Below are 27,738 nucleotides of genomic sequence, written 5' to 3'. Positions count from 1 at the left end.
GTCTTGGTTTACATATAAACCTTTTTGTCTTTTAAGTTCTAAGAAAGAGACCTGAAGAAGAAGAACCTAAAGTAGAACCTAAAAAAGTAGAAAAGATTAAAAAACCAGAAGGTAGGAATCTCAGTGGCGATTTCTGAAATTAACTCTTAATAAAATAGATATTTAACAAAAGGTTTATCTTGTAAACATAATTGAAGTTAAACATAAATGTCACTTCATATTTCATTTGTATGTAAATGTGTGTTTTCCATTGTCTGCTTTCTGTTTAAATATTTTTATAGCAATTCCAAAATTCATTCATGTATTCCCTGTTCTACATTTTTATTATTCCTTTGCCAATCAACTTTGTTCAGTGGAAATGAGTGAAATAATCAAATTGGCTGTAGAATAATTTCATGTGAGGACCCTGGCTAATTTTTCACACATTTTTTTTTGAGGCTTTTTAAATGAGTTTATCTGCCAGGTGTGGTATTGCACACCTGTAATCTCAGCACTCAGGAGGCTGAGACAGGAGGGTCGTAGCAAGTTCAAAACCGGCCTAGACTGCAAAGTGAATTCAAGGCCAGCTTTAACTGCAAAGTGAGACCCTATCTCAAAAAGGCAAAATAAATAAAGATATAAATAAATAAAATTAGTTGATCTTTTGCTATTATTAGCCAAATGATATGAGTATTGAAAACTATTGCACAAATGATTTAGAAAGGGAGAGCTAAGGGGGTGGGGAGCAAGTGGATGAAATAAAAATAAATTGAGGCAGAATCAAGAGAAGAAAATAGAAATCAATTAATAAACATTAAGTTTTTGTAAAAGCCATCAGTGGAATTTTTGAAAAATATTTAATCTGATATTTCAGGTAAGTTGGTTTTTAAGTCTTCAAATTTTAACACTGGAAAATAACCTCATTCTCTTAAAGTACCAGCACCCCCTCCAAAAGCTGCTGAAGAGATTGAAGCACCACCAGCTGTTACTCCAAAGGAGAGGAAGATTCCTGAACCGACGAAAGGTATAAACGTGGTGACGCTTGCTCAGTTGTTTCTAAAAGTGGGAGTCATAACATTTAAACGATCGCTCCCCTGGCATCCAGCTTTTAACCTTGAGCGCCCTTCATCTGGTCATCACTTATATCTCAATTTTCTTTGTCATTTCTCTCTTCTGTGCAACTTATACATGAGCAATCACTTGTAAATAAATTACTAGAAAAGACATATTAACAAGCAGTGAACAGAATAACCAACCAGTTCAATCCCAGATACCAAAATAATAGTAATAAATTAATAAGTAAATAAATAATCAAAATAAAAATAAGCTTAGAACATACAATTGACAACTGTGTGTGTGTAAATTCTCATATCTTCCAAGGTATGTTAAGCTTGCTTAATTTTAGTTCTGACTTACTGTGATAACCTTGTTTCAGTGCCTGAGATTAAGCCAGCGATACCTCTCCCTGGACCTGAGCCAAAACCAAAACCTGAACCAGGTAAGCGAGGTGACCCTGGAGGACTGGGACCTTATTCCTTCATGCCTCATATAAATACTGAGTAGTTAATTTTTTAAAACTAAGCATAAGTCAATATAGATAAAATGATTCCTAATGTCTTAATAGGCTTACTATACTATCTGGAAAACTGGTTATTTGAAAATTTTGAGATTATATCAGAAAAGGCAGTTAGGTCCCCAGACAGTTTCAGGAAGTGGCAGGTGGCTGTACTGTGTTAACGCCATGCGCATCATCTCTCTACAGAAGTGAAAACAATAAAGCCACCTCCTGTGGAGCCAGCACCCACTCCTATTGCTGCCCCAGTGACCGTGCCAGTGGTTGGGAAGAAAGCAGGTACTGATCCTGTGGCTTCACTCACACTTGGTTCAAATTCCAGGCATCTTTACATTGAAACATAGGCATCATTTCAGTGTGTGTGTGTGGGGGGGGGGGGTTAATGATAAATTCTTACCTTTTCTCTACCTTGACTCATCTAATCGCTCACTCAGTGTTTTTTGACTAAACATTCCCAGAATTCATCACTTCTCTCGTATACTTTTAAGTCATGATGTGTTTGGATGTTCAAAGCTAAGGAGACACAATGATACCGTAAGGTATGCACTTAGGAGTCCTATGAAAATTCAGCTTTCCTTTATGCTCCACGGAAACCATTGCTGATTTCCTTAAAAGGCTACATATTCAGATAATGAATAATTTCTGTAAATGGATAATGTTGACGGTTTTACAGTGTTGTGTGTTTAATACAACTGAATTGTATGCTTAAAATAACTAAAATAGTGAATTTTGTTAGGTATATTTTACACCCCCCCCTCCCAAAAAAAAAAAAAAAAGACTACAGAGTTCAGCATTTAAATCTGTCTAGGGTCAGATCAACAGTAAATTTTTAAATGTTCTAATTTAATTTTATAGTATCTCAAGTACAAATTTAAGTACATTTTAGTTATATATTTATGTGGTTTGTAAACTACATGATAATTTCAAAATGAAAACTGATTAATCATTGATAAATGCACATCTTATTTGGTTTTTAGACTATTACTTAACCTCTTTAAATATTTATTCAAAGTTACCTCAAAATTTGGGGCTTTTATTCTCTTTAATGAAAAAACCTACTATGTTCTTTTCACTAAAGTTTAGTTTTTAATATTTATGATATATTTTGTCCCTGATTTAGCATTATTTCTTTTAAACTTTTATAATTTTAGTGTGGTACCCTTATTATTTCAGAAAAATGCAATAAACCACCCTTGAGCTAATTTCCTTAGTCTTCTATGATTTGTTTGTTCATTTAAAAAGACAAAAAGAAAAGCTTTTGATAACTTTTTGTGCATTTTTCTCTCTCTTTTTTTTTGTATCTCTTCCTTACCGATAAAAACTTACTCCCTTGGATCATATAACCAAAACATACAAAAATATGTAAAATATTTTGTAGAGCTACATAAGAACAAAAATCTCCTTAAGGACCAATAGTAAGCCTTCTAGAGATAGAAATAATGAAACTTGCTAATAGAATTTGAAAATCCAACTTATCATGGTAATATCAATCTCAGAATATGCCTTCTTGAATATATCAAAATATTCGCTTTAGAACACATATAAATAAAACCAACTTCTTTTTTTTGCATCAATATTTATAACAAAGATCATGCCTCATTCCACCTCATTTATAATTAAGCATGAAATGAGTCTGAAAATTGCTTAAATGCGGTCTTCTTTTTATTTCAGAAGCCAAAGCACCCAAAGAGGAAGCTGCCAAGCCAAAAGGTCCCATCAAAGGTGAGATGCAATTCTTCAGATACGTAGGGTGACCTGTCATTCTGAATTCCCAAACTTTACAGTTAAAGGGAAAATATTTGCACAACTTGTATCTATCCTTATCATTTCTAATTGATTCGGCTAAAATCAGTATACAGGTCAAGCTATCTGTCTTAACATTATTCAAGTGGTATCATGTATGTAACAAACACTTTAGCATAATGAGCCTGTAAGTTCTGAGCTTCATTTTTCATATAAATTATCCTTGTAGATGACAAATAAAATAACTAGATATTAACCTGGGCATTTCATTTGTAGGATCAAAACTTGAAAAAACAAAGTGAATTTATTGTTCATAGACTCCTTAAGAGATTTCATTTTCCTGCCTGAAATAAGCAGAATAAATTCAATTGACCTTTCAATTGCCTGATCCTCAATTTTCTGTTTTTGTCATCTAATTGCTTAATGGCTTATATCATCCAGCCAGCAACCCAGTACGCACATGGAGATCCCTATGGCGATGCCTAATCAACTCTTAATTCTACTTTAAATCAGGTGTAGCCAAAAAGACACCTTCACCAATAGAAGCTGAAAGGAAAAAGTTAAGGCCGGGAAGTGGTGGAGAGAAACCTCCTGATGAAGCCCCCTTCACCTACCAGCTCAAGGCTGTGCCTCTGAAGTTCGTAAAAGAAATCAAAGATATCGTCTTGAAAGAAGCTGAGTCCGTCGGCTCTTCTGCGATCTTTGAATGCTTGGTCTCCCCCTCCACTGCCATAACAAGCTGGATGAAAGATGGTAGCAATATCCGTGAGAGTCCAAAGCACAGGTTCATTGCAGACGGTAAAGACAGAAAGCTGCATATTATTGATGTTCAGCTCTCTGATGCTGGCGAGTACACCTGTGTATTACGTTTGGGAAATAAAGAAAAGACCTCCACAGCTAAACTTATTGTAGAAGGTAATCTCTCGGCCTGTGAACACAATCTATATTAAGCTTTACAAAATAAGCTTTAGTAGCAACTTTTATTTGCAATTGCAGACAAAATGTCTTATTGCCAAATTTTATCCCATTAAACATTTCTAAGGTGTTGAAATGTATTTTGAAATTCTCCACAGAACTTCCTGTGCGTTTTGTGAAAACACTGGAGGAGGAAGTGACAGTGGTCAAAGGACAGCCGCTGTACCTGAGCTGCGAGTTAAACAAAGAGCGTGATGTGGTCTGGAGGAAGGACGGGAAGATTGTGGTGGAGAAACCTGGCCGCATCGTGCCCGGGGTCATTGGCTTGATGAAGGCTCTGACCATCAATGACGCAGATGACACCGATGCTGGGACATACACAGTGACTGTAGAAAACGCCAACAACCTGGAGTGTTCATCTTGTGTAAAAGTAGTAGGTTAGTACTCGGGAGGCTGAGATGAGAGGACCATCACTTGAGCACTTAGGCTTGAAACAAGCCTGGGCAATACAGTGAGACCACATCTCCAAAACAAACAAGGAAACAATGATAGTAGGTTAATGCTTTGCTAGGAAATTTTTCTCTGCTATTGTTACTAAGGAAGTAGAAGAAAGAAGTGTTTCCTAGTATCTGAATCTCAAAAGTCTTGTACCTTATATCTAGAAGAGCAATATCAGTGTGTCATAGCAGATTAAGGATGTGCAGTTTTATGAGTCGTTTTCTATCCCTGAATTTACTGGGAGAGCTATTTTGAAACACTCATATCATATGCATTTTCCTTTGTGATCTCATTTTCATGCAGAAGTCATTAGAGACTGGCTGGTGAAACCTATCCGAGATCAGCATGTGAAACCCAAGGGGACAGCTGTTTTCACCTGTGACATAGCAAAGGATACTCCAAACATTAAGTGGTTCAAAGGATATGATGAAATCCCCATGGAACCAACAGATAAGACTGAGATCCTGAAAGAAGGAAATCGTCTATTCCTCAAAATTAAGAATGCTATGCCAGAAGACATTGATGAATACGCAGTGGAAATTGAAGGGAAAAGATATCCTGCAAAGCTGACACTTGGAGGTAGAAAGCTCTTACTTATTATGCTGAAAGATGAATTTTACATATGCATAAGGCAAAATAATATACAAAAAATAGGGCAGGAATCCATTGCTAGATTGTTCATGCTATTACATCTCTGACCATTGCAGAGCGTGAAGTTCAGCTGCTTAAACCAATAGAGGATGTCACCATTTATGAGAAAGAAAGTGCAAGCTTTGAAGCAGAAATCTCAGAGGTAGATATTCCTGGACAATGGAAGCTGAAGGGAGAACTTCTAAGGCCCTCACCGGTGAGTAATTTCCCATTTTAAGTTTATTATCATGTAAAATAACTTCATTCTACATTCACATTTGATGTTCAGATTTGGCTGCATAGTAATAAAGTTATTTTGGGCTTTTAAAGTCTCAGAGAAGGGAAGGGATTTGATGCACTTGTGGACAATTTGAATGAATGAATATATATATATAGATAGATAGATAGATAGATAGATAGATAGATAGATAGACAGATACATATATATATGTACCAGGGATCAAACTCATGACCTCACACTTGCCAAGCAGGCACTTGTGCTATGAGCTAAACCCCTGGCCCCTGAATTTTTAAAATTTTATGAAGGGTATATATTTTGTTTACATTGATCAGTAGTAATGTTAAACTGTGGAGTAAATCTATACCTGAAACATTTCTCTACTAGAAGAATTTATCTCACACAAATGCTAACTAAAATTGTTGTTTTGTTTTGTTTTTCTTTTTTGCAGACTTGTGACATCAAACAGGAAGAAGGGAAACGCTTCTTAACTTTGCACAAAGTCAAACTGGACCAAGCTGGTGAAGTTCTGTACCAGGCGATGAATGCGGTTACCACTGCCATTCTGACAGTCAAAGGTAAGGGGCTGTTGGAGCTCGTGGAATGGGCTCAGCTTTTTACCCATCCGGAAAACCCTTCAATTTTTATGAAGTGAAGTAAAATGAAAAGCCTTCGTTCCCATTCTGAATAGCCTCATTCTTTATGTTTGATTTCCAGAAATTGAACTTGACTTTGCTGTGCCCTTGAAGGATGTCACTGTTCCAGAAAAGCGACAGGCTCGATTCGAATGTGTCCTCACCCGAGAGGCAAATGTTATATGGTCTAAAGGACCTGATATAATCAAAGCATCTGACAAATTTGATATCATTGCTGATGGGAAGAAACATATTCTTGTTATCAATAATTCTCAGTTCGATGACGAAGGTGTCTATACTGCAGAAGTGGAAGGCAAGAAGACCTCAGCACAATTATTTGTGACAGGTAAGAGCTGACAGGATCTTCCAATGGCATCCTATGTGTAGGTACAGGAATCTGTCACTTTAAAGAGAAGACACCAAGTTCAAAGCTGGAAATGACAACTAGCATTACTACATAATGTCACCAAAAACACACACACACACACCCTAAACCTAACCTTTTTAATGGAGCATAGCTCCATTTGAAAAGAATAAATACCATGTGAAATGAATAGAATTAGAATAGAATGTTCCAGCAGGTAAATTACGTTTCTGAACAGATTATGCATGCTTGCATTGCAGGTATAAGACTGAAATTCATATCACCTCTTGAAGATCAAACCGTGAAAGAGGGTCAAACAGCAACTTTTGTTTGTGAGCTTTCTCATGAAAAGATGCACGCAGTCTGGTTCAAAAATGATAACAAGCTGCACACAACCAGAACAGTACTCATGTCTTCCGAAGGCAAGATTCATAAATTGGAAATGAGAGAAGTGACACTGGATGATATATCTCAGATAAAAGTGCAAGTCAAGAACCTGAGCTCTACAGCAAACCTCAAGGTCTTAGGTACGTGTGCCCAACTGTAACTAGGCAGCCAGTTTCTGCAGGGCTGAGAGCAGGCGGTAATTAGTTTAGACCTGTTATTCTCTGGCTTTTGTCACATTCTGATTATATGTCAAAAATCTTGGGCAGAGGCCGATCCTTACTTCACTGTGAAACTACACGACAAAACCGGAGTGGAGAAGGATGAGATCATCCTGAAGTGTGAAGTTAGCAAAGATGTGCCCGTGAAATGGTTCAAAGATGGTGAAGAGCTCGTCCCTTCAGCCAAACACTCCATCAAGACAGACGGCCTGCGCCGCATCTTAAAGATCAAGAAGGCAGAACTTAAAGATAAAGGCGAATACGTGTGTGATTGTGGCACAGACACAACCAAAGCCAACCTTACTGTGGAGGGTGAGTTGCCCCAGATTTGAAATTTGCCATTTCGAAAGCCACAGTTTATCGTTCCATGGCACTAACGGAACTTCGTATGCCTTCAGCTCGCCTAATAAAAGTGGAAAAGCCTCTGTATGGAGTGGAAGTGTTTGTCGGTGAAACGGCCCGCTTTGAAATTGAACTTTCTGAACCAGATGTTCACGGCCAGTGGAAGTTAAAAGGGGAGCCACTGACTGCTTCCCCTGTAAGTTGAGTTCAGTTGATCAGGCTGGAGCAGGGTTGCTTTGCTGTTTGGGTGGGAAGAAAGTCCAGTTGCTGGATGATTTTTCAGTACTAACTATTCATGCAAATAACATTCTTTCTTTTGTGCCCATCTCCCATCTGCCTAGGACTGTGAAATCATTGAGGATGGGAAGAAGCACGTTCTGGTTCTTTACAACTGTCAGCTGGATATGACTGGGGAGATTTCCTTCCAGGCCGCCAATGCTAAATCTGCAGCCAACCTCAAAGTGAAAGGTATGCTCCGCCTGTCAGGTGCCTTTCGGGATTTTCTTTGCAAAACTTCCTCATGTAACACTGAACTGGCCAGGGATCATGAATGGTAACACACTCCTCCTCTTTCAGAACTGCCACTCATTTTCATCACACCTCTCAGTGACGTCAAAGTCTTTGAGAAGGACGAGGCTAAGTTTGAGTGTGAAGTGTCCAGGGAGCCCAAGACATTCCGCTGGCTGAAAGGAAACCAGGAAATCGCAAGCGATGACAAATTTGAGCTCATAAAGGATGGCACTAGGCATTCAATGGTAATCAAGTCGGCTGCTTTTGAAGATGAAGCAAAATACATATTTGAAGCTGAAGATAAACACACAAGTGGCAAACTGATCATTGAAGGTAGATATTTTTATCAAATGGGCCACCCTAAAATGACTTCCTTTTGGCTCTTATGTTCACATTTCTTTGTTCAAGTGCTGGAGTTAATGAGGTATCTTTCTCCTTCTTAGGAATCCGGCTCAAATTCCTTACACCTCTCAAAGATGTGACAGCCAAAGAGAGGGAAAATGCCGTGTTTACTGTGGAGCTCTCCCATGACAACATCCCAGTTAGCTGGTTCAAGAACGACCAGCGCCTCCATACCAGCAAGCGGATCTCCATGGATGATGCCGGAAAAACACACTCGATCACCTTCAAAGATCTGTCCATTGATGACACCTCCCAGATTAGAGTAGAAGCCATGGGGATAAGTTCAGAAGCTAAACTCACTGTGCTTGGTAGGTACCTTCTAAAGTTGAATTTTACTGTGTAAAGTGCAACTGAAAATTGTGGAACATCTCCTGTGCACCGGCTTCTAAGCATTATATTGCACAAAATCAGTCTGTCCGTAAGACATGATCAGGCTTCTTTCTAAAATTTTTTTACATAAAAATAGAAGGACTTTAATGAAGATTCTATCTTAGGCCTACAAAAGTCAGTTAGAATCAGAATTAAAACTCAATTATTGAGCCCTGTTATATTTAAAATAACAGTGTATATTTGCTGTTTCCTCACTTTTTCAACATTATTTCCAAGAACTGCTTTTTAAGTTTCTAAAAGAAGATAATATAATTCACTTTAAGAAGATCATTGTTTTTCTTAGTGCTTTTATATAAAGAAGATTAAGTATAAAATTTACTATAGACATACAGTTCTAAAGACAAACTGTTAACAGACTAATAAAAACAAATGATGTGAACCTATAAAGTAAACTAGATATGATAGAGTTGCTAAAAAATAGAAATTAGGCTAATTGATGAAAGAACACTATTAAAAGGAAATTCATAGTGTCTTTTAAACTGTTGTTTATAAAATACTTCCAAATATTATATAGATGATGGATTTTAATAAATCCAGCACACTGATTCCTTTTCATATAACAGAGAATTTTTTATCATACCCATGTTAAATTACTAAAGATCTTGTGTAATTTTTAAATATGCCCAGAACTCAATGAGCTATCTCTTAAGTTTTCTTTTTCCTTTTTGGGTAGTAAACTTTTTTCATTTATTCCTTCTTTACAGAGGGAGATCCATACTTTACTGGAAAACTTCAAGATTACACAGGCGTGGAGAAGGATGAAGTGGTTCTTCAGTGCGAAATTAGCAAAGCAGATGCACCAGTGAAATGGTTTAAGGATGGGAAGGAAATAAAGCCATCTAAAAATGTTGCTATTAAGGCAGATGGCAAGAAGCGCATACTAATCCTAAAGAAAGCCCTGAAATCAGATATTGGGCAGTACACCTGTGACTGCAGAACAGACCAGACCTCCGGGAAGCTTGACATCGAGGGTAAGGAAATTTCCATGTGTTTCACGCTTGAAGCTGTTGGTGGTATTTCTGCTGGAGGCTAATAGCATATGCTGACCCTTCGCTTTTCCAGATAGAGAAATTAAACTGGTACGACCCCTGTACAGTGTGGAGGTGATAGAAACTGAGACAGCTCGCTTTGAAACCGAAATCTCTGAAGATGATATCCATGCCAACTGGAAACTCAAGGGAGAGGCATTACTCCAGACACCTGTAAGGCTATTTCTGAACTTGTCAACACCAAGAGTTGCTGTGTGAAATAGAAAAGGACAGGCGAAAAGTCAGAGTGCATGCAGAGCATCTAATATATGGGGTTAGGTTCTCTATCAGATCTAACGCCAAAGACAGATACTGGGATCTGTTCACCTTTGCAATATTTCTGATCCAGCACAGTACAAATTGCATGTATTCTGTGGTGCTGCTAGTCAACTCAAGAATTACACAGCTAAAAGAAATACTGCTTTCTTGTACACTTTATATCATTCATATACACAAAATATCATCATTTGTAGTAGTCCTTTAATTAATGTAGTCTATTCTTAGGAAAAAAATCTCGAAGGAAATTATTTACTATGAATCCTTTTTTTTCCTGTCTCTCTCTTTCGATACAGGAATGTGAAATTAAAGAAGAAGGCAAAGTGCACTTCCTTATTTTGCATAACTGTCGCCTGGATCAGACTGGTGGAGTGGACTTCCAAGCTGCCAATGTTAAATCTAGTGCCCACCTCAGAGTTAAGCGTGAGTATTTACCTATTTTTGCTGAAAATCAAATATACACTATTGTGCAGAGTGAATGCAAGTAAACTTAATTGGAATTCTTTAATTACATACCACTGCAAAAGTGCAAAAATTGGCTTTTGCAGATTTACTTCAAGTGAATCAAGTTGCATTTTCATACTTTTGTAGTCCTTCCATTTGAGGTAGATGAATATACAGTAAGGATCGGAGAACCCTTAAACGTCATGTCCCTCCACTGGATGTTCAACTGGAGCCCCCGGGTTGGGAGGGACTTGGCTGTAGGGGCATTTCAGACTCTAGAAAGAAAGAGGGGGGAGCCCTAGGCTAACATTTTTGGAAGGTGCAAAGTGGCTGCTGGATGCAGACAGGCTGTCTGACCGAGGGCCCCTTGTTCCACCCAATCAGAGTCTTAGTTATTTTGGAAGTCACATACCTTATGTAGCAAGAGGAACTTGATGCCCAGAAGAGAGACAGATGCAGTGCAGATTTCTTGCTGACCTTGTAACATCCCAAAGAAGGGGCCCTACAAATACCCAGTCTCCAGCCACCAGTTTTCCCCCTTCTCAGCACCACGGGGCCACGTTCACTCGGGAGTTCTAAGTAATGAGTCTTTGGGGCTCTTTCCTTCTTGAAGAAAACAACCATGGAAATTGAGAACTAAGTCTATTCTTTTGGAATTACAAAATGAGTAAGGCGAAGCTGTTTCTTTCCTCCCGAAAAGCACGAGTCATTGGTCTTCTGAGGCCACTAAAGGATGTCACAGTGACTGCAGGGGAAACAGCCACCTTTGACTGTGAGCTCTCTTATGAGGATATCCCGGTGGAATGGTACCTCAAGGGGAAGAAGCTGGAGCCCAGCGACAAGGTAAAAGCCGAGTCACGGTTGCTTGTCTTCCGTTGGCTCTCAGATTCTGCTGGCTTTGATTGCACCTTCCTGGTTCTTTGCTCTTTCCGTCTCCTTCTCCAGCCTCATTTTTGCTGAAATTGTAAGGCAGATTTGTCAAGGGAGGACTGAAACAGAAATAAAAATGTAAAGTATGATTAAGTTTTAGCTTTGCTGAAGAAGAGGCAAGCATTCATTAGCTATCGTGCTGGCTTGTTCAAGCAGAAGTCAGGCTGGAAAAGGCTGTCTACCTGGGTGCTCAACACAACAGCGCGCGTTGAGTTTTAAAGAGTAATTATCTCTGTGCTATCTAGTGTTAGGCATATAAAGGGATTAAGAGGAGAAGGCTGGAATTCCATTTCAGGCAGTTGATCAAGTAGTTGAGATAACTTCTGGGTAGATTTGCTCTTTGAGCACTTCTCTGAGCTATTTTTAACCCTCAAGTGGTGTGGGGTGTGCATATGCTGGAATGCAAGGGGCCTATTTAAAGTGCAGCTGGTGGTACTGACAAGAAAAAAGGGTACACACATTACACACATGTATGAATGAATGCACTTTAAGAAGTTTGGTACATAATTGTCTCCTTTTAGGGCCAAATTGTATCCATAAGCAAAAACTGAGATTATATAGACCCTAAATACATCTTGCTAAAATTATCTACGTATTTTGCACTCCCCTCCCAAAACAACCACTGTGCATTTCCAAATAATACACCATTAATTTCAAGTAATTGAAATACATAGAAAATAGCATAGGTTGGAAAGAAAACACATTGTTCTGTGAAATTTTCCTTCAATATTTCAGAAATAATATTGTGTGTATATCAAGGTCTCACCAGCCATCAGACTTTGAAGTCTTAAAGAAATATAATTAAAAATAGATTCAGTCTAATAAAGAGCCACAAAATTGATTGAATTTTTGGAAGGCAATGCCTTTGAATAAATGCCCAAAGACAAGCTTAAAAACTAGTATTCTATCAAAGCGATCCACAGGCAATTCAGTCAGTCATCTGGTAGAGAAGTTCTGCCTGTCATACAGACAGTGATGAGCAGTTGGTCTCCTTTCTTTTGACTAAGAAAGGCAGCAGCACATTCCATTCGTAGCTTGAGAATCTGTTTGCATAGCACAAAGCTTTCCTTACAGCAAACTCTTACAAATATTGAACTGAGTGATGGTGCCATCTCTACCTTCCTGACTGTTGCTTTTAAGTGTACATTTTTCCTATTAAATATGGTTTAATTTTATGTCTAAAGGCAGAGAATCAGTTGATTTTTCATGATCCTTCTTAGATCTATAAATGTATGACACTACTTAAGGATAAATCTCATTTTGTTCCTTCAGAGCTTTTAGTCAAATTATCAGCTTTTTATTAAACTAAGAGACCAGTCTCAAAAAGAAAAAAAGATCAGTTGTAGTTTTAATGTAAAAAATGTATTATTCTTTTTGCTATGAAAATGTTTTTCCAGAATTAGAAAGGATCAGTTTACGAACATTCTAGAGGATTCTTTTGTGTCCCCCTGGGCATAGGAAGGAATTTTAATCCTTTATTCTAGCTGCCTAAAATACCTCATCCTTTCACGAACTTGCTTTTACATTGCCTAAGTGTATCTTTTAAAAAGAAATTTAATATAAACTGTAAAGCAATAAACTCATTTTATTACATTTTACAGATTTTGGTTAAATTACCTCAATTAGAACAATATGCTCTTCTTAATTTAATTCAGGTCTAATTCACTTTTCACAAAATTTTTAGCTTCCGAAACTTAAACAACCAACCAGTCAAACACAAGTTATAGAACAAGCAAAAACAGTTTACAGAAATAGGAAGTAAAAAAACATTTTTAAATGAGCTACATTTTGCCTTTTTTTAAGAAACCAATTCAAGAAAATACCTTTGATAGTTTTGTATTTTGACAATACGTTGATCAATCTTAGTATGTATTATTACCCTAGCATGCTTCTATTATAAGTAGATATTTTTAAAAGTAACATTTAATATTACCCTTATATGATCTTTGACATCCATCTTATTGGTTTATCTTTATACGATCTCTGTTCTCCTTTTTTTTTTTCTTTTGACATAGTTATAATACTGTTACATATCAGCTATTCATCTAGAACCACTATATTGTGAACAATTACACTCTGACAGTAGCCTCAGGGGAATTCAGATGATAAAGCAATGTGTTAATAATTAAAGAAGCATCTGTGTATGGATTTGAAACAGAGATGCTTTTTTAGCTATAAGCTGTAAATTTAAAATCTATATCCAAAATGTATATTGAAACGATTAAAAATTCGTTTCCCATTCAAGAACCATATTCTTAAGTGGTACCTGTGTTCCTAGGTTAATTACCCTCTCCTACCTGTCTATTATTTTTTATTCTTCTCAATTATTAAGATAATTATATGAATAACAACACCCTGCTCTTAATCAAGGAAAGTGTCTTCCAGTAAAACTTTATTCCTTATTCTTTTATATCAGCTTAATAAATAATTTCATTGGCAAAACTTTGTATATAATTTTTTTTTTTAAGACAAGTTCTCACTATGCAGTTTAGGCTGGCCTTGAGCTCACTTTATAGCCCAGGGTGGTCTTGAACTCGCAATGATCCTCCTGCTTCAGCTTCCTGAGTGTTGATATTATAGTCACGTGCCACCGTGCCCAGCTTTTGTACCTAATTTTTAACTCTAGATGAACTCTTAATAAATACAAAACCAGTCTCAATGACGGTAATGTTTTAGGAATTTCAGATGGTACAACTACATAGCCGAATTCTCTTGTCTTTACTTCTCAGTGACTCTTATCTATAACATCATTGATATTTGATTGCTCAATATTAATGCTCAAGCATGGGAAAAGGGAAGATGAGCCAACATCTTCATTTGCAGTTTTGGAAAAAATTAAGAAATTACAGAATTTCTTAATCATGCTTATTGGATTGAAAAATAAATTTAATTGCCAAAACAAACAGAAGAATTCTAGCTCGTTGTTGCATGTATGGTAAATACCTTGCTATTAGAACATAAGATTTACTTTCAGAAAAATAATCCAGTGTTAGCTTATCATATCTAATTATGTTTTCTTCATTTTTTTAGCTTTTCTAATGGGTATATATATGTGTATATATATATATATATATATATATATATATATATATATGTAAATCCACTAATAGAATGGAGACACATATACATATATAAATACATATATTTTTAATAGATCACAAATACAAACAGCAATAGCTGGCCTAGGCAAGTTCACCATAAAAGGTCACCTAAAAAGTTATATAAAGGTAACTCTGAAAATCTAAAATGTTCTTAAAGGATTAGAAACTATTGGTTTAAATCATTTTAAATGCATATGTGATATATGGCTGATCATAAAACAATTCAGTAGCACTGTTTTAAAACTATTTAAATGAACTAAACGATCCTAAATACTGAATTGATGTCTCACATATTCTCAAACTTCATTTTTTTTTTTTAAATGTAGGTGGTCACACGTTCAGAAGGAAGAGTCCATACACTTACTTTGAGGGATACAAAGTTAGAAGATGCTGGGGAAGTCCAACTAACAGCAAAGGATTTCAAAACTCAAGCGAATCTCTTTGTGAAAGGTAAATACAAGACTTATTTTTAAATACATATAATTCAGGCTTGTAAATAATGCCAACTCTCAATTATCTTTGTAGGCTAAGTACCATATAGATCATTAAAGTCAACCAAATATCCAAAAGCCTAATTTTACCTTTTGGTCTGATAAAATATATCATAGACCATTTTAAAAAGCCAAAATTATCTAGCATAGGTTTTATTTCCTTGTTCTTTTTCTCTTAGTTTTGCTGCATATTTTAGTAGTTCAAAAATCAGTTAGGAGAAGAATTATCAAATGAGCTATCCACTTTATTAATCAAGAGTTGGCTATTATTTCCTTAAAATTTCATTGTTTTCAAAATGCTTTTCCTCTATATGTGTAAATAATGATGAAACACCACTCTTAGAAGAAAATGTGTGGGTGAAACCACTTCTTAAAAATGAGCAAACTCAGAACAGAAAAAGCCCTGAAGATGCCACAGGAAAGTTGAGAAGGTACTGAAACTCTTGGAGGAAGGAAGGAGAAAGGCTAATGAGTATGATTGTTTCAGAGCCCCCAGTTGAATTCACTAAGCCTCTTGAAGACCAGACGGTCGAAGAGGAAGCCACTGCAGTACTGGAGTGTGAGGTGTCCAGAGAAAACGCGAAGGTGAAATGGTTCAAAAATGGAACAGAAATCCTCAAAAGCAAGAAGTACGAAATTGTCGCTGATGGCAGGGTCAGAAAACTTATTATACACAACTGTACCCCAGAGGATATCAAAACATATACTTGTGATGCTAAGGACTTTAAGACTTCCTGTAACCTGAATGTCGTGCGTAAGTATTCTTACACAGGACTTTTCATGTGCAACTCTTTATAACTACAACAAAGAAAGCAATACAAAGCTGTTTGCATGCTCCTCTTGGTCTAACCACATTTCTTGGCAACTTACAGTATTGATACTGACCTGACGCTTTAAATATATTTTTTTTAAGTCTTCACGCTACATCTAGTCTAATAACAACATCAAGCAGTTTTTGCTATGCCTTCTTTGCTCTAAGTGGTGAGCAGAAGTTGCTTTTTGTCTCTGTCGGGTAAGCCTATAAATGAATATCCTATTGTAGAGATAAAATGGGATAAAGAAAAAAGCAGAGTCCTGATTTTAAAAAAGAAATTAAAAGTGATTTCCATCTGGAAGGAAAAAAGTTTTTAGGCTTAAGAACAACTAGAAAGTAAGCATGAAATTTCAGTTTGAACAGAAGCAATCTAAAGACTATTGTAATACAAGAAAGCTATTCACATAAATCAATCTCTGAGAATAAGAATGGCTGAGAAGAAGGAGCCAGGCCTGGATTCTTGAGTCCTGGATTCTTTGAATGAAGAACTCTTAACGGTTCTTAGCATTACACCTTCACTGATTAGAAAAACAAAACCTTCTTTCAAAACTCACATGCTAGTTATTTGTTTCATCCATTCCTCTGTTCAGTGATTCCTTTTTTCAGTGCATATTTTTGTACAGTATTTGTTTAGTTATTCCCATTTGGCAGCAACTACAACCTCTAGTGGCTTTGATTATTCTTCATCTCCTACTGTTATTCTTTCCATTTCATAGTTCCTCTGCTTTCACTAAATCAAAGTAGCTTCTTGGGTCTCCTTCTTCCCTTTACCATCTACCTCTACTGCAAGAAGGCCTAGCTGGTATCATCAAGCCTATCAGCCAAACACTCATTATCAGTAAAGAAGGGTCATCTTGGAAAGGACTCACCAGGAGCTCTGAAAGAAGGGCGGGCAAGCAGGCAGCTCCCTGATCTTACATAGCAGGTTGAATGAATTCTGGAGAGAAATGAAGCAACAGATGTAAAAAACAATCACTCTTCCATGTGTAATTCTTTACCGTACTAATAGCTGTTATGCCTGAATTGTATGTCACGTCTTTGAAGCTGAATTTAAACCAAAAAAAGCTGGATGTTTGTGATTTCCACCACACTCGTGCCTCTTAGTCGTGCACAAAGCTGAAATAGTGCTTTAAACTGTATTTGCATTCAATTCTACTAATTTCTCAGAGATTATGCTGACTGCCTTAAATAAGATGCTGTTTCTTTTCCACTGGTGTCTACTTGATAAACAATATCTTTCAACTCTGGCAATATCAGTAAAGATTTTTCTTTCAGTTATCATTCAAAAGCACTGAAATGGACACAAAGTATGCCAACAATTTGATGTAAACTACAGGGAGTAAACAGAAAAAAAATCTTCATTTCTGATTGGTAGCTCCAAGTGACTTCAGAGTCACTTGTAGCTGTTGAAAAGTCCCCACAAAAGACTCACTTTTCTTAATGTATATCATAGTAATGTCAGAATAAATGTCTAAAAACCTCATTTTGAATTCTGTGACATTCTCTTACAGCTCCTCATGTGGAATTCCTAAGACCACTCACTGATCTTCAAGTTAAAGAAAAAGAAATGGCTCGATTTGAGTGTGAAATTTCTCGTGAAAATGCTAAGGTCTGTGATTATACACTTGTTATTATGTACATTAAATGACTTCATGTTTACTTTTTATCCAGCCAAAATGGGGAAAAAAATGGAAGGATGGAAGGAAGGGAGGAAGGAAGGAAGGAAGGAAGGGAGGGAGGAAGGAAGGAAGGAAGGAAGGAAGGAAGGAATTAGCCAATCCTTCCTCTGATCACTTTACTCTTAAAGATTACTTTAGAATGAAATATTAACTGAATTCTCTTTCTAATATTATTTATTTACTACACTTGAAAAACATGGGACTCACAATCCAGAGATTTAAATATTAGATTGAATATGAAATATTGTTTTTATAGATCAGAAAACAACCAAAATACTTACAATTTCATGTCTCTAGCCAGAACTTCCAATTGCCATTAACTACCATGGACAAGTTGCTTCAACTTTGAACCTCAGTTTACACACCAAAAGAGTGGTTCTGCATGATATCTAAGACCTTCCATGACTCTAAAATTTTATGATCCTTTTTAAAGTACCTGATGATAGCATCAGAGCAGTTCACTGAACAGCAACTGATAATTTCATTGTTTCCTGAATTTAGTCATATTTGCATTTGCAACCTTTGTACTTCTATTATAAAGTACTAATGGTTGCTTTCAGAAAAACTCAGAATCACAGCTCCTCTTAAGTAAACTCACACGAAAGAGTAACATGAAAACTGATAAATCTATTTGTCTTAAATATAGGTTCAGTGGTTCAAAGATGGTGCTGAAATTAAAAAGGGCAAAAAATATGACATCATATCGAAGGGAGCAGTACGCATTCTTGTTATCAACAAATGCCTCCTGGATGATGAAGCAGAGTATTCCTGTGAGGTCAGGACAGCGAGAACGTCCGGCATGCTGACAGTCCTAGGTGAGCGTGAAGTCCTTCTTCACTGAAATGGAAGTGTTAGGAAAAATAATTGCTGGTTAACTCAATTTTTTTTTTCTCCTTGTAGAAGAAGAAGCTGTCTTTACCAAAAATCTCGCCAACATTGAAGTTAGTGAAACAGACACTATCAAACTGGTTTGCGAAGTTTCTAAACCTGGAGCAGAAGTGATTTGGTACAAAGGAGATGAAGAGATCATTGAAACGGGAAGATTTGAAATACTTACAGATGGAAGGAAGAGAATCCTGGTCATTCAGAACGCTCATCTTGAGGACGCTGGCAGCTACAACTGCAGACTCCCAAGTTCTCAAACTGATGGCAAAGTTAAAGTACATGGTATGAATATTACAATGAATAACATTTTATTTTTAACAATTCGTACTTGTTCCATTTAAGATTTAAATGCATAGGTTTCAATACCATGCAACTTTGTCTTTCTAGAACTTGCTGCTGAATTTATCTCAAAGCCTCAAAACCTTGAAATTCTTGAAGGAGAAAAGGCTGAATTTGTCTGCACCATATCAAAGGAAAGCTTCCAAGTCCAATGGAAGAGGGATGACAAGACCCTGGAAGCTGGAGATAAATATGATGTTATTGCTGATGGCAAAAAGAGGGTCCTAGTTGTCAAAGATGCCACACTACAAGACATGGGCACTTATGTAGTCATGGTTGGAGCTGCCAGAGCAGCAGCTCACCTGACAGTAATTGGTAAGTTTGTCTTTGCTCTTCAGGTTTGTTTATGCTGCTTTGCATCAGGTGATCCTTCTTCAGACTATAAAGTCTCATTGGTTGTTTTCAGAAAAACTCAGGATCATAGTTCCTCTTAAAGACACCCGTGTGAAGGAACAACAAGAGGTTGTCTTCAACTGTGAAGTCAATACAGAAGGCGCCAAAGCCAAATGGTTTAGAAATGAGGAAGCCATATTTGATAGTGCAAAATACATTATTCTCCAAAAAGACCTGGTCTACACCCTCAGAATTAGAGATGCACGATTAGATGACCAAGCCAACTATAATGTGTCTCTGACCAATCACAGAGGTGAAAATGTTAAAAGTGCCGCCAACCTGATTGTAGAAGGTAAGTAATTTACCTGGTATTAGAAAATGTTCCCATTAGTTTCTATATATACAAGGTCAACATTGTTGTTGTTCTTCACAACAGAGGAAGATCTTAGGATTGTCGAACCTCTTAAAGATATTGAAACAATGGAGAAGAAATCTGTCACATTCTGGTGCAAAGTGAATCGTCTCAATGTCACCCTGAAGTGGACGAAAAATGGGGAAGAAGTACCTTTTGACAACCGTATATCATACCGAATTGATAAGTACAAGCACTCCCTCATCATTAAAGATTGTGGCTTCCCAGATGAAGGTGAATACGTTGTCACTGCTGGACAAGATAAATCTGTGGCTGAGCTTCTCATAATAGAAGCTCCAACGGAATTCGTGGAACACTTGGAAGACCAGACAGTCACTGAGTTCGATGATGCTGTCTTCTCCTGCCAGCTCTCCAGAGAAAAAGCAAATGTAAAATGGTACAGAAATGGGAGAGAAATCAAGGAAGGCAAAAAGTATGCAAAAAGTTTCTTGTTCTCCTCTTCTGTAGCTATCTATACACTGTGAATTTAATGGTCATGATGTTTGCTAATCAATAATTCAATCTCTTCTCAGATACAAATTTGAAAAAGACGGAAGTATACACAGACTCATCATAAAGGATTGCAGGCTGGATGATGAGTGTGAATATGCTTGTGGAGTGGAAGACAGGAAGTCCCGAGCTAGACTCTTTGTGGAAGGTATGGATTCAGTAAAAGCATAACCCTAACATCAGCATGAATTTTTTAAAATTGTTAATCCAAAGACAAATCTATTTGTATTTATTTAACATTTTCTTTCCAGAAATCCCTGTTGAGATCATCAGGCCTCCTCAAGATATCCTTGAAGCCCCCGGTGCTGATGTGGTCTTTTTAGCTGAGCTCAACAAAGACAAAGTGGAAGTCCAGTGGTTAAAAAATAACATGATTGTTGTCCAGGGTGACAAACACCAGATGATGAGCGAAGGAAAGATCCACCGACTACAGATTTGTGACATTAAGCCCCGGGACCAGGGTGAATATAGATTTATTGCTAAAGACAAAGAAGCCAGAGCTAAGCTTGAACTGGCAGGTAAGTCCTTTTATTTTATAATAGCTTCAGAATATCATAGATGATATAGAGAAGCAAGAGTGAGACTTTTAGAGACTGAGCGCCCAAACAGCAACACAAAATGCACTTATTGCAAAATTCCAGCACTGCAGTTAAACCTGAATATCCGCTGCTCAGCTGCTCAGGCGATACTGGGCTGACCTGGCTCACATGCAAACAGAGAGGGCCCCATAGGTTCTCCACCACTGATGCAGACTTTTAAGATTTTATAGTTATGTAATAAAATAACCCTTATGAGAGTCTTTCATTTCTGTAAGTCCTGTCCACGTGTTAACTATTCTGATTTCTCTTACTACAAGTGAGTGTCTAAGTAAGAGGAAATTGATGGCATTCATCTTTAGGCCCAGAATTTTAGACAATTCTTGACACATGGTGACTATTCCTGATTCCTAATTCCAGCCTATTACCCTTAGGGTCTTCCTGGACCTAAAACAGTCTAACACTCTTCTTTCCAGCTCCCTTTTAGATCTGTTTCATCCTGACCCAAGATAGCCTGACAGGTTATTATGATGCTATTACCTTATTGTACATAAGAAAAAGCTTGTCTGATTTATCTTGAACTAAATATGTAGTGCTTACACTATCAAAGAAAAACACGTTTCACATATTCTAAGCCCCTTCTTATTTCTCTTAGTGAAGAATGAATCCTTTATGATTTTATACCATCTTCAACCCTCCATTCTCCAGAGGCTGAAAATTTCAGGAGAAAATTATTAGATAGTTAAGTGCTCTCTGCTATAAAATTACTATGACCTACTTCTAAGGTTACACTACCAATATATTTGTTAACAAATGCATAGTAAAGAAGCTATTCTGTAGTTTGACCAGAGTACACAACTTACAAGCATTCATGTGCTGTTTTCTAGCTGCACCTAAAATCAAGACTGCTGATCAAGACCTTGTGGTTGATGCTGGCCAGCCTCTCACCATGGTGGTGCCGTATGAAGCTTACCCCAAAGCAGAAGCTGAGTGGTTTAAAGAAAATGAACCTTTGTCCTCAAAAACTGTGGACACTACAGCTGAACAAACTTCTTTCAGAATTTTAGAAGCCAAGAAAGGAGACAGGGGAAGATATAAAATCGTGCTTCAGAATAAACATGGAAAAGCAGAAGCATTTATCAATTTACAAGTTATCGGTAAGTTTTTGAGTCACTCTTCCTTGATTGGCTCAGAATAGGTCAAAAGGGCAACAAAATACTAAAATTAGTTTATGTGTGAATTTCAGATGTTCCTGGCCCAGTGCGTAACTTAGAAGTGACAGAAACATTCGATGGTGAAGTAAGCCTCGCTTGGGAAGAACCTCTAACTGATGGTGGAAGCAAAATCATAGGTTATGTTGTTGAAAGACGTGACATCAGGAGAAAGACCTGGGTTCTAGCCACTGACCGTGCAGACAGTTGTGAGTTCACGGTCACTGGGCTACAAAAAGGAGGAGTTGAATACCTATTCCGAGTAAGTGCAAGGAACAGAGTTGGCACTGGTGAGCCAGTAGAAACTGACAGTCCTGTGGAGGCAAGGAGTAAATACGGTAAGAACATTCAAGTAAATTGCAAGCTGATTTCTCTTTGCTTTTATGTGCACTGCAACCCGAACTTATGTTCTCTTCTTTTTTCATGAAAACTAGATGTTCCGGGCCCTCCTTTGAACGTAACCATCACTGATGTGAATAGATTTGGTGTGTCACTGACATGGGAACCACCAGAGTATGACGGAGGTGCGGAGATCACTAACTACATCATTGAGTTAAGAGACAAGACTTCTATCAGGTGGGACACCGCCATGACTGTAAGAGCTGAAGACCTGTCTGCAACTGTCACTGATGTGGTGGAAGGACAGGAGTACAGTTTCCGCGTCAGAGCCCAAAACCGAATTGGGATCGGAAAACCAAGTGCAGCTACGCCTTTTGTCAAAGTTGCTGATCCAATTGGTAAGCCCATCAGAGAGACAGACAGAGAGAGAGAAAGAAAGAGAGAGAGAGAGAGAGAGAGAGAGAGAGAGAGAGAGAGCATTGTATCAAATCAAGAAATTAGGCTGATCAATTGAAATTGTTCAAATTAAAGTTAATAAAAGGTAGAATACTAGAAAATTTGAACAAAATTATAAAATCTCAGACTTGCCTACTTTTTTTCAGTGAGTTTAGCAAACCTGTTATTTTAATGAGTGGTAGAACTGGTGACATGGTGTCTTAGTAAATTACCACAAAATTAAATGGTGCTTAATTTTGGTATCCAACTCTTTCTTCCATTCCAGAGAGACCAAGTCCTCCCGTGAACCTAACTTCCTCAGACCAGACTCAGTCATCAGTTCAGCTCACATGGGAACCTCCTCTGAAAGATGGAGGAAGCCCAATACTGGGCTACATAATCGAGCGGTGTGAAGAAGGAAAGGATAATTGGATTCGATGCAATATGAAGCCCGTTCCTGAACTGACCTACAAGGTAAGCAATTTGCATCTAAGAAGTATTCAGCATATGATCATGGAATTCAGTGAGCATGTTTTTAACAAAGATTTATCATTTTAGGTCACTGGATTGAAAAAAGGAAATAACTATTTATACAGAGTATCTGCAGAAAATGCTGCTGGTGTCTCGGATCCATCTGAAATTCTTGGTCCTCTAACTGCTGATGATGCTGCTGGTAAACAGATATTTTATTTTTACATTTGGAGCCAGCACATAGCTAGCTATTCTGGGGTATCAGGGAATTAAGTACTGTACTGGGAACTCATTTTATTTATTTACTTATTTATTTATTTATTACAGTTGAACCAACAATGGATTTAAGTGCTTTTAAAGATGGTCTGGAAGTTATAGTTCCAAATCCTATCAAGATCCTGGTTCCAAGTACAGGCTATCCAAGGCCAACTGCAACCTGGTCTTTCGGAGAGAAGGTTCTAGAAGCAGGAGACCGTGTGACCATGAAGACCTTATCTGCCTATGCTGAACTTGTCATTTCTCCGAGTGAAAGGCCAGACAAGGGCATTTATACATTAACATTACAAAATCGTGTCAAATCAATTTCTGGGGAAATTAATGTCAATGTAATTGGTAAGGAATTAAACTTTTGTTGCCTGATGTGATTTAGCAGTATTAGCAAGCATTGGCTTAAATCATCAATGGTATTTTCCCTGAATTTTTTTTTTTAGCTCGCCCAAGTGCACCCAAAGAATTGAAATTTACTGATATAACCAGGGATTCAGTACATTTGACTTGGGAGCCACCAGATGACGATGGAGGAAGTCCATTGATTGGATATGTCGTTGAAAAGCGAGAAGTCAACCGGAAAACGTGGACTAAAGTGAGTTTTGAGCAGTGAGACATCAACTTCAGAAAAAGAGTAGAAGAAATCCTGGAAGGCTGGATGCCACACAAAATTATATGTGCTATGTCTTTGTGCCTTTTCCTCACTAGAAAAGTGCCAAACTGTTTTTAAAAATATGCTGTTTCCTGAGATGATTCAACCAAGTTTTAGTATAATTGGTTCATTTTGTGAGCCTTGTCAAATTTTTGGCTAGGTGTATTTTTTAAAAATTCACTTAATAAGTATCCATTAACCTTTAAGCTATTCTAAGGAAAGTGTTTATTGCCCTGGTTTTCAATTTTTTTTTAACTCCACTTTTATGCCTTGGTTGGCTTAATCTGCCATTCTTCTCTTCCTTTATTTATATCAGTTACTATCCTTTACCCTGATTTAAGGTCATATTTCTAATTACCAAACTGGTAAAAGGAATCTATACTTTATTTTAATGTACACAAGCTATGGGACAGTTTCTCCTTATATTGAGGGTCTAATATTTTTATATACCCTAGTTGGAATTTTTCCCTAATACAAACTTTTATAAGAAAAATTCTTAATATTCAAAAGAATTTCCATTTGTCTTGTCACTCATGGGAATAAAGGTCTTTTGACTTTAGGGAAATAGTTTTGGGGAAATACCTAATTAATTGTATTTCTTTGTCCTAGGTTATGGACTTGGGTACTGATCTAGAATTCACAGTTCCTGATCTTGTTCAAGGAAAAGAATATTTATTTAAAGTCTGTGCTCGTAATAAGTGTGGCCCAGGAGAACCTGCATATGTGGATGAACCTGTAAATATGTCAGCTCCTGCAAGTAAGTACCTGTGTGAAAATTTCTTACCCAGTCTCATGTTTCCTGTTTTTTTTCCTTTAATTTTAGACCTGAGGTTGACATTATGGGGAAAGGGAGGGGTTAGCAATATGGACATAACCTCATAGGCGTCCTGTGAGACTTTTTCTTTGACATGTTACAGCGGTACCTGACCCACCGGAGAATCTCAAATGGAGAGATCGGACAGCCAAAAGCATCTTCCTAACATGGGAACCACCTAAAAATGATGGAGGCTCACGCATCAAAGGATATTTAGTTGAGAAGTGCCCGCGTGGTTCTGACAGATGGGTCGCCTGTGGAGAACCTGTTGCAGAAACAAAGTAGGTTTTGAAATTACTGCGCATAAGAGTTCAGCCTTACTCATTAAAATGAGTGTTCCTTAGAAAAGGCAGATGTTAGCTTCTTTCACTGAAAATTCTATTAGTACACCTGTGTAATTTTTAAAGCACTTGTTACATTATTGAAGCAGTCCAGATATTATTTAAAAGCTAGTATTATACCAGTCGTATGAGTTTTGGAAAGACTGTGACAGCTATACAATGACAAGTTAGCTGCATGACAGTAAAGTGCCTGATTTCTTTTTCTACAGAATGGAAGTGACAGGCCTTGAGGAGGGCCAGTGGTATGCCTACCGCGTGAAGGCCTTGAATAGGATGGGTGCCAGCAAGCCATGCAGACCCACAGAAGAAATCCAAGCTGTGGACACACAAGGTGTTTATTTTTTACTATTAACATTTCAAGAAGGCCTCAGGGTTTAATTCTATTTGAAGTGACTAACATCCATAATCTTTTGCAATTCAGAGGCCCCAGAAATTTTCCTTGACGTGAAGCTCCTTGCCGGTCTTACTGTAAAAGCTGGAACAAAGATTGAACTTCCTGCTACTGTAACTGGAAAACCTGCACCTCAAATAACTTGGACAAAGGCAGATATGCTCTTGAAGCAAGATAATAGAATCACTATTGAAAATGTCCCTAAGAAATCCACAGTGACTATCCTAGATAGCAAGAGAAGTGACACCGGTACCTATATCATCGAGGCTGTGAATGTCTGCGGCCGGGCCACAGCTGTCGTGGAAGTGAATGTGTTAGGTAAGAGAGGCTCTACTTTTAAAAAGGGTCAAACACATTTCAGTTCCTTTGTTTTTTTTAAATTTTTTAAATTTTTTTGATACCGGGGATCGAACTCACGACCGTGCGCTTGCCAGGCAAGTGCTTATGCCACTGAGCTAAATCCCTGGCTTCAATTACTTTCTTGAACATACCATGGTTAAATATTTTTTCCTGCACAATTCCATCCACAGATAAACCTGGACCCCCTGCTGCCTTTGACATCACAGACGTAACCAGTGAGTCATGTTTCCTAACATGGAACCCACCACGAGATGATGGTGGGTCCAAGGTCACAAACTACATTGTGGAGAGGAGAGCAACTGACAGTGAAGTGTGGCATAAACTCTCGTCGACAGTCAAGGATACAAACTTCAAGGCAACCAAGTTAATACCCAATAAAGAGTACATCTTCCGAGTGGCTGCAGAAAACATGTACGGTGTTGGTGAGCCAGTTCAGGCTACTCCCATAATAGCCAAATTCCCATTTGGTAAGTTTCTAATCAAGCTGACCAAAAAAAATTAAAGATACTTGCATCAAACTTGATTTAGGCATCATATTCATGTGTAGGGCAGGTATGTTTTTAACCATTATCCTTTCTGTAGATCCACCTGGACCTCCAACTCGCCTGGAACCTTCCGACATCACTAAAGATGCAGTGACTCTCACCTGGTGTGAGCCAGATGACGATGGAGGCAGCCCCATCACTGGATACTGGGTGGAAAGATTAGATCCCGATACTGATAAATGGGTTAGATGCAATAAGATGCCGGTAACGGACACAACATACAGGTACATCCAGGGTCTCTGTCCAGTGTTAAAATAGCAGTGCATTTAAAGTTTTGCTGTTTAGCATTCCTTTTGATCATGCAGATTATATGTTACTCTTACATTTTATTTTCTATTTTTAGGTAATTTTTTAAAATGATATAAATTCCATTTAAGGACACATTTCTTAATTTACTATTAACTTTCTGGAAGTTTGAATGTGTTTTGTCCTCCAATGTATGATGATAAACATTATCTTACTATAATTAGATTAGTATACTTGGCCAAATTTAACATACATGACTGTTAAAAGGCGATATTAAAATTTATATTAAAATACTTGAGAGTTAAATTTCCAAACTGGTTTTTTCATAGTTTCAATCAACTAGCCTCTGCAGTGTAAATAAATGGTTACTTACACTTACCACGATGTCACACATGCTCTTTGTTCCTATTTCAGAGTGAAAGGTCTTACCAATAAGAAAAAATACAGATTCCGTGTGTTGGCTGAAAACCTGGCTGGACCTGGCAAGCCAAGCAGATCAACAGAACCAATCCTAATAAAGGATCCCATAGGTATTATTTTTATTATTTTTTGTGCTTATTTTCAAACTTGCATTTACTTATTTTCAGCAAACCTAAATCACGATTTCTTTGGCTCGCAGATCCTCCTTGGCCTCCTGGGAAACCAGTTGTAAGAGATGTAGGCAAAACATCATTAACACTGAGCTGGACAAAGCCAGAACATGACGGAGGGGCAAAGATTGAGTCTTATGTCATTGAAATGCTCAAGACTGGAACAGAAGACTGGGTCAGAGTGGCTGAGGGGGTTCCGACCACTCAGCACGTACTCCCGGGGCTCATGGAAGGGCAGGAGTACTCATTCAGGGTGAGAGCCGTGAACAAGGCCGGAGAAAGTGAACCCAGCGAGCCCAGCGACCCTGTGCTTTGCCGGGAGAAACTATGTAAGTCATTTTTGATGCCTGAGGCATATAAATTCTTCTAGCATCTATCTGAAAACTATAATATGAGAAAAATATGAAAACCTCATCACTACCGCTCCTTTCTTGTTATTTTATTTTGTTTTATTTTCTAGTGGCTACCAGACCA

General features: G+C 37.6%; 1 protein-coding gene across 1 annotated transcript in view; it reads left to right on the top strand.

The window, feature by feature from the left end:
- Ttn (titin) overlaps positions 1-27,738 on the top strand; it is a 267,085-nt gene that overhangs the window by 153,944 nt on the left and 85,403 nt on the right. Inside the window, exons 204-249 of the mRNA XM_063259376.1 lie at positions 37-111; positions 914-1,003; positions 1,415-1,477; positions 1,742-1,831; positions 3,224-3,274; positions 3,809-4,210; positions 4,369-4,647; positions 5,012-5,287; positions 5,416-5,555; positions 6,028-6,154; positions 6,294-6,557; positions 6,836-7,102; positions 7,229-7,492; positions 7,579-7,718; positions 7,864-7,990; positions 8,099-8,365; positions 8,476-8,742; positions 9,529-9,795; positions 9,887-10,026; positions 10,425-10,551; positions 11,273-11,415; positions 14,930-15,053; positions 15,582-15,848; positions 17,420-17,517; positions 18,234-18,402; positions 18,488-18,754; positions 18,860-19,126; positions 19,218-19,496; positions 19,581-19,989; positions 20,090-20,214; positions 20,318-20,584; positions 21,490-21,759; positions 21,849-22,151; positions 22,248-22,550; positions 22,874-23,061; positions 23,146-23,260; positions 23,386-23,670; positions 23,769-23,920; positions 24,587-24,734; positions 24,895-25,072; positions 25,342-25,463; positions 25,554-25,841; positions 26,054-26,350; positions 26,466-26,652; positions 27,089-27,204; positions 27,294-27,593. Coding sequence (XP_063115446.1) covers positions 37-111; positions 914-1,003; positions 1,415-1,477; positions 1,742-1,831; positions 3,224-3,274; positions 3,809-4,210; positions 4,369-4,647; positions 5,012-5,287; positions 5,416-5,555; positions 6,028-6,154; positions 6,294-6,557; positions 6,836-7,102; positions 7,229-7,492; positions 7,579-7,718; positions 7,864-7,990; positions 8,099-8,365; positions 8,476-8,742; positions 9,529-9,795; positions 9,887-10,026; positions 10,425-10,551; positions 11,273-11,415; positions 14,930-15,053; positions 15,582-15,848; positions 17,420-17,517; positions 18,234-18,402; positions 18,488-18,754; positions 18,860-19,126; positions 19,218-19,496; positions 19,581-19,989; positions 20,090-20,214; positions 20,318-20,584; positions 21,490-21,759; positions 21,849-22,151; positions 22,248-22,550; positions 22,874-23,061; positions 23,146-23,260; positions 23,386-23,670; positions 23,769-23,920; positions 24,587-24,734; positions 24,895-25,072; positions 25,342-25,463; positions 25,554-25,841; positions 26,054-26,350; positions 26,466-26,652; positions 27,089-27,204; positions 27,294-27,593 — 9,390 coding nt within the window. The remainder of the gene's footprint in view (positions 1-36; positions 112-913; positions 1,004-1,414; positions 1,478-1,741; positions 1,832-3,223; positions 3,275-3,808; positions 4,211-4,368; positions 4,648-5,011; positions 5,288-5,415; positions 5,556-6,027; positions 6,155-6,293; positions 6,558-6,835; positions 7,103-7,228; positions 7,493-7,578; positions 7,719-7,863; positions 7,991-8,098; positions 8,366-8,475; positions 8,743-9,528; positions 9,796-9,886; positions 10,027-10,424; positions 10,552-11,272; positions 11,416-14,929; positions 15,054-15,581; positions 15,849-17,419; positions 17,518-18,233; positions 18,403-18,487; positions 18,755-18,859; positions 19,127-19,217; positions 19,497-19,580; positions 19,990-20,089; positions 20,215-20,317; positions 20,585-21,489; positions 21,760-21,848; positions 22,152-22,247; positions 22,551-22,873; positions 23,062-23,145; positions 23,261-23,385; positions 23,671-23,768; positions 23,921-24,586; positions 24,735-24,894; positions 25,073-25,341; positions 25,464-25,553; positions 25,842-26,053; positions 26,351-26,465; positions 26,653-27,088; positions 27,205-27,293; positions 27,594-27,738) is intronic.

This window comes from Cavia porcellus, unplaced genomic scaffold (assembly GCF_034190915.1).
Source record: "Cavia porcellus strain 051 isolate PalLab524CR breed Dunkin Hartley unplaced genomic scaffold, mCavPor4.1 scaffold_12, whole genome shotgun sequence".
In the NCBI taxonomy this organism is placed as follows: Eukaryota; Metazoa; Chordata; class Mammalia; order Rodentia; family Caviidae; genus Cavia; species Cavia porcellus.
This window is presented reverse-complemented; position numbering and strand designations above follow the sequence as displayed.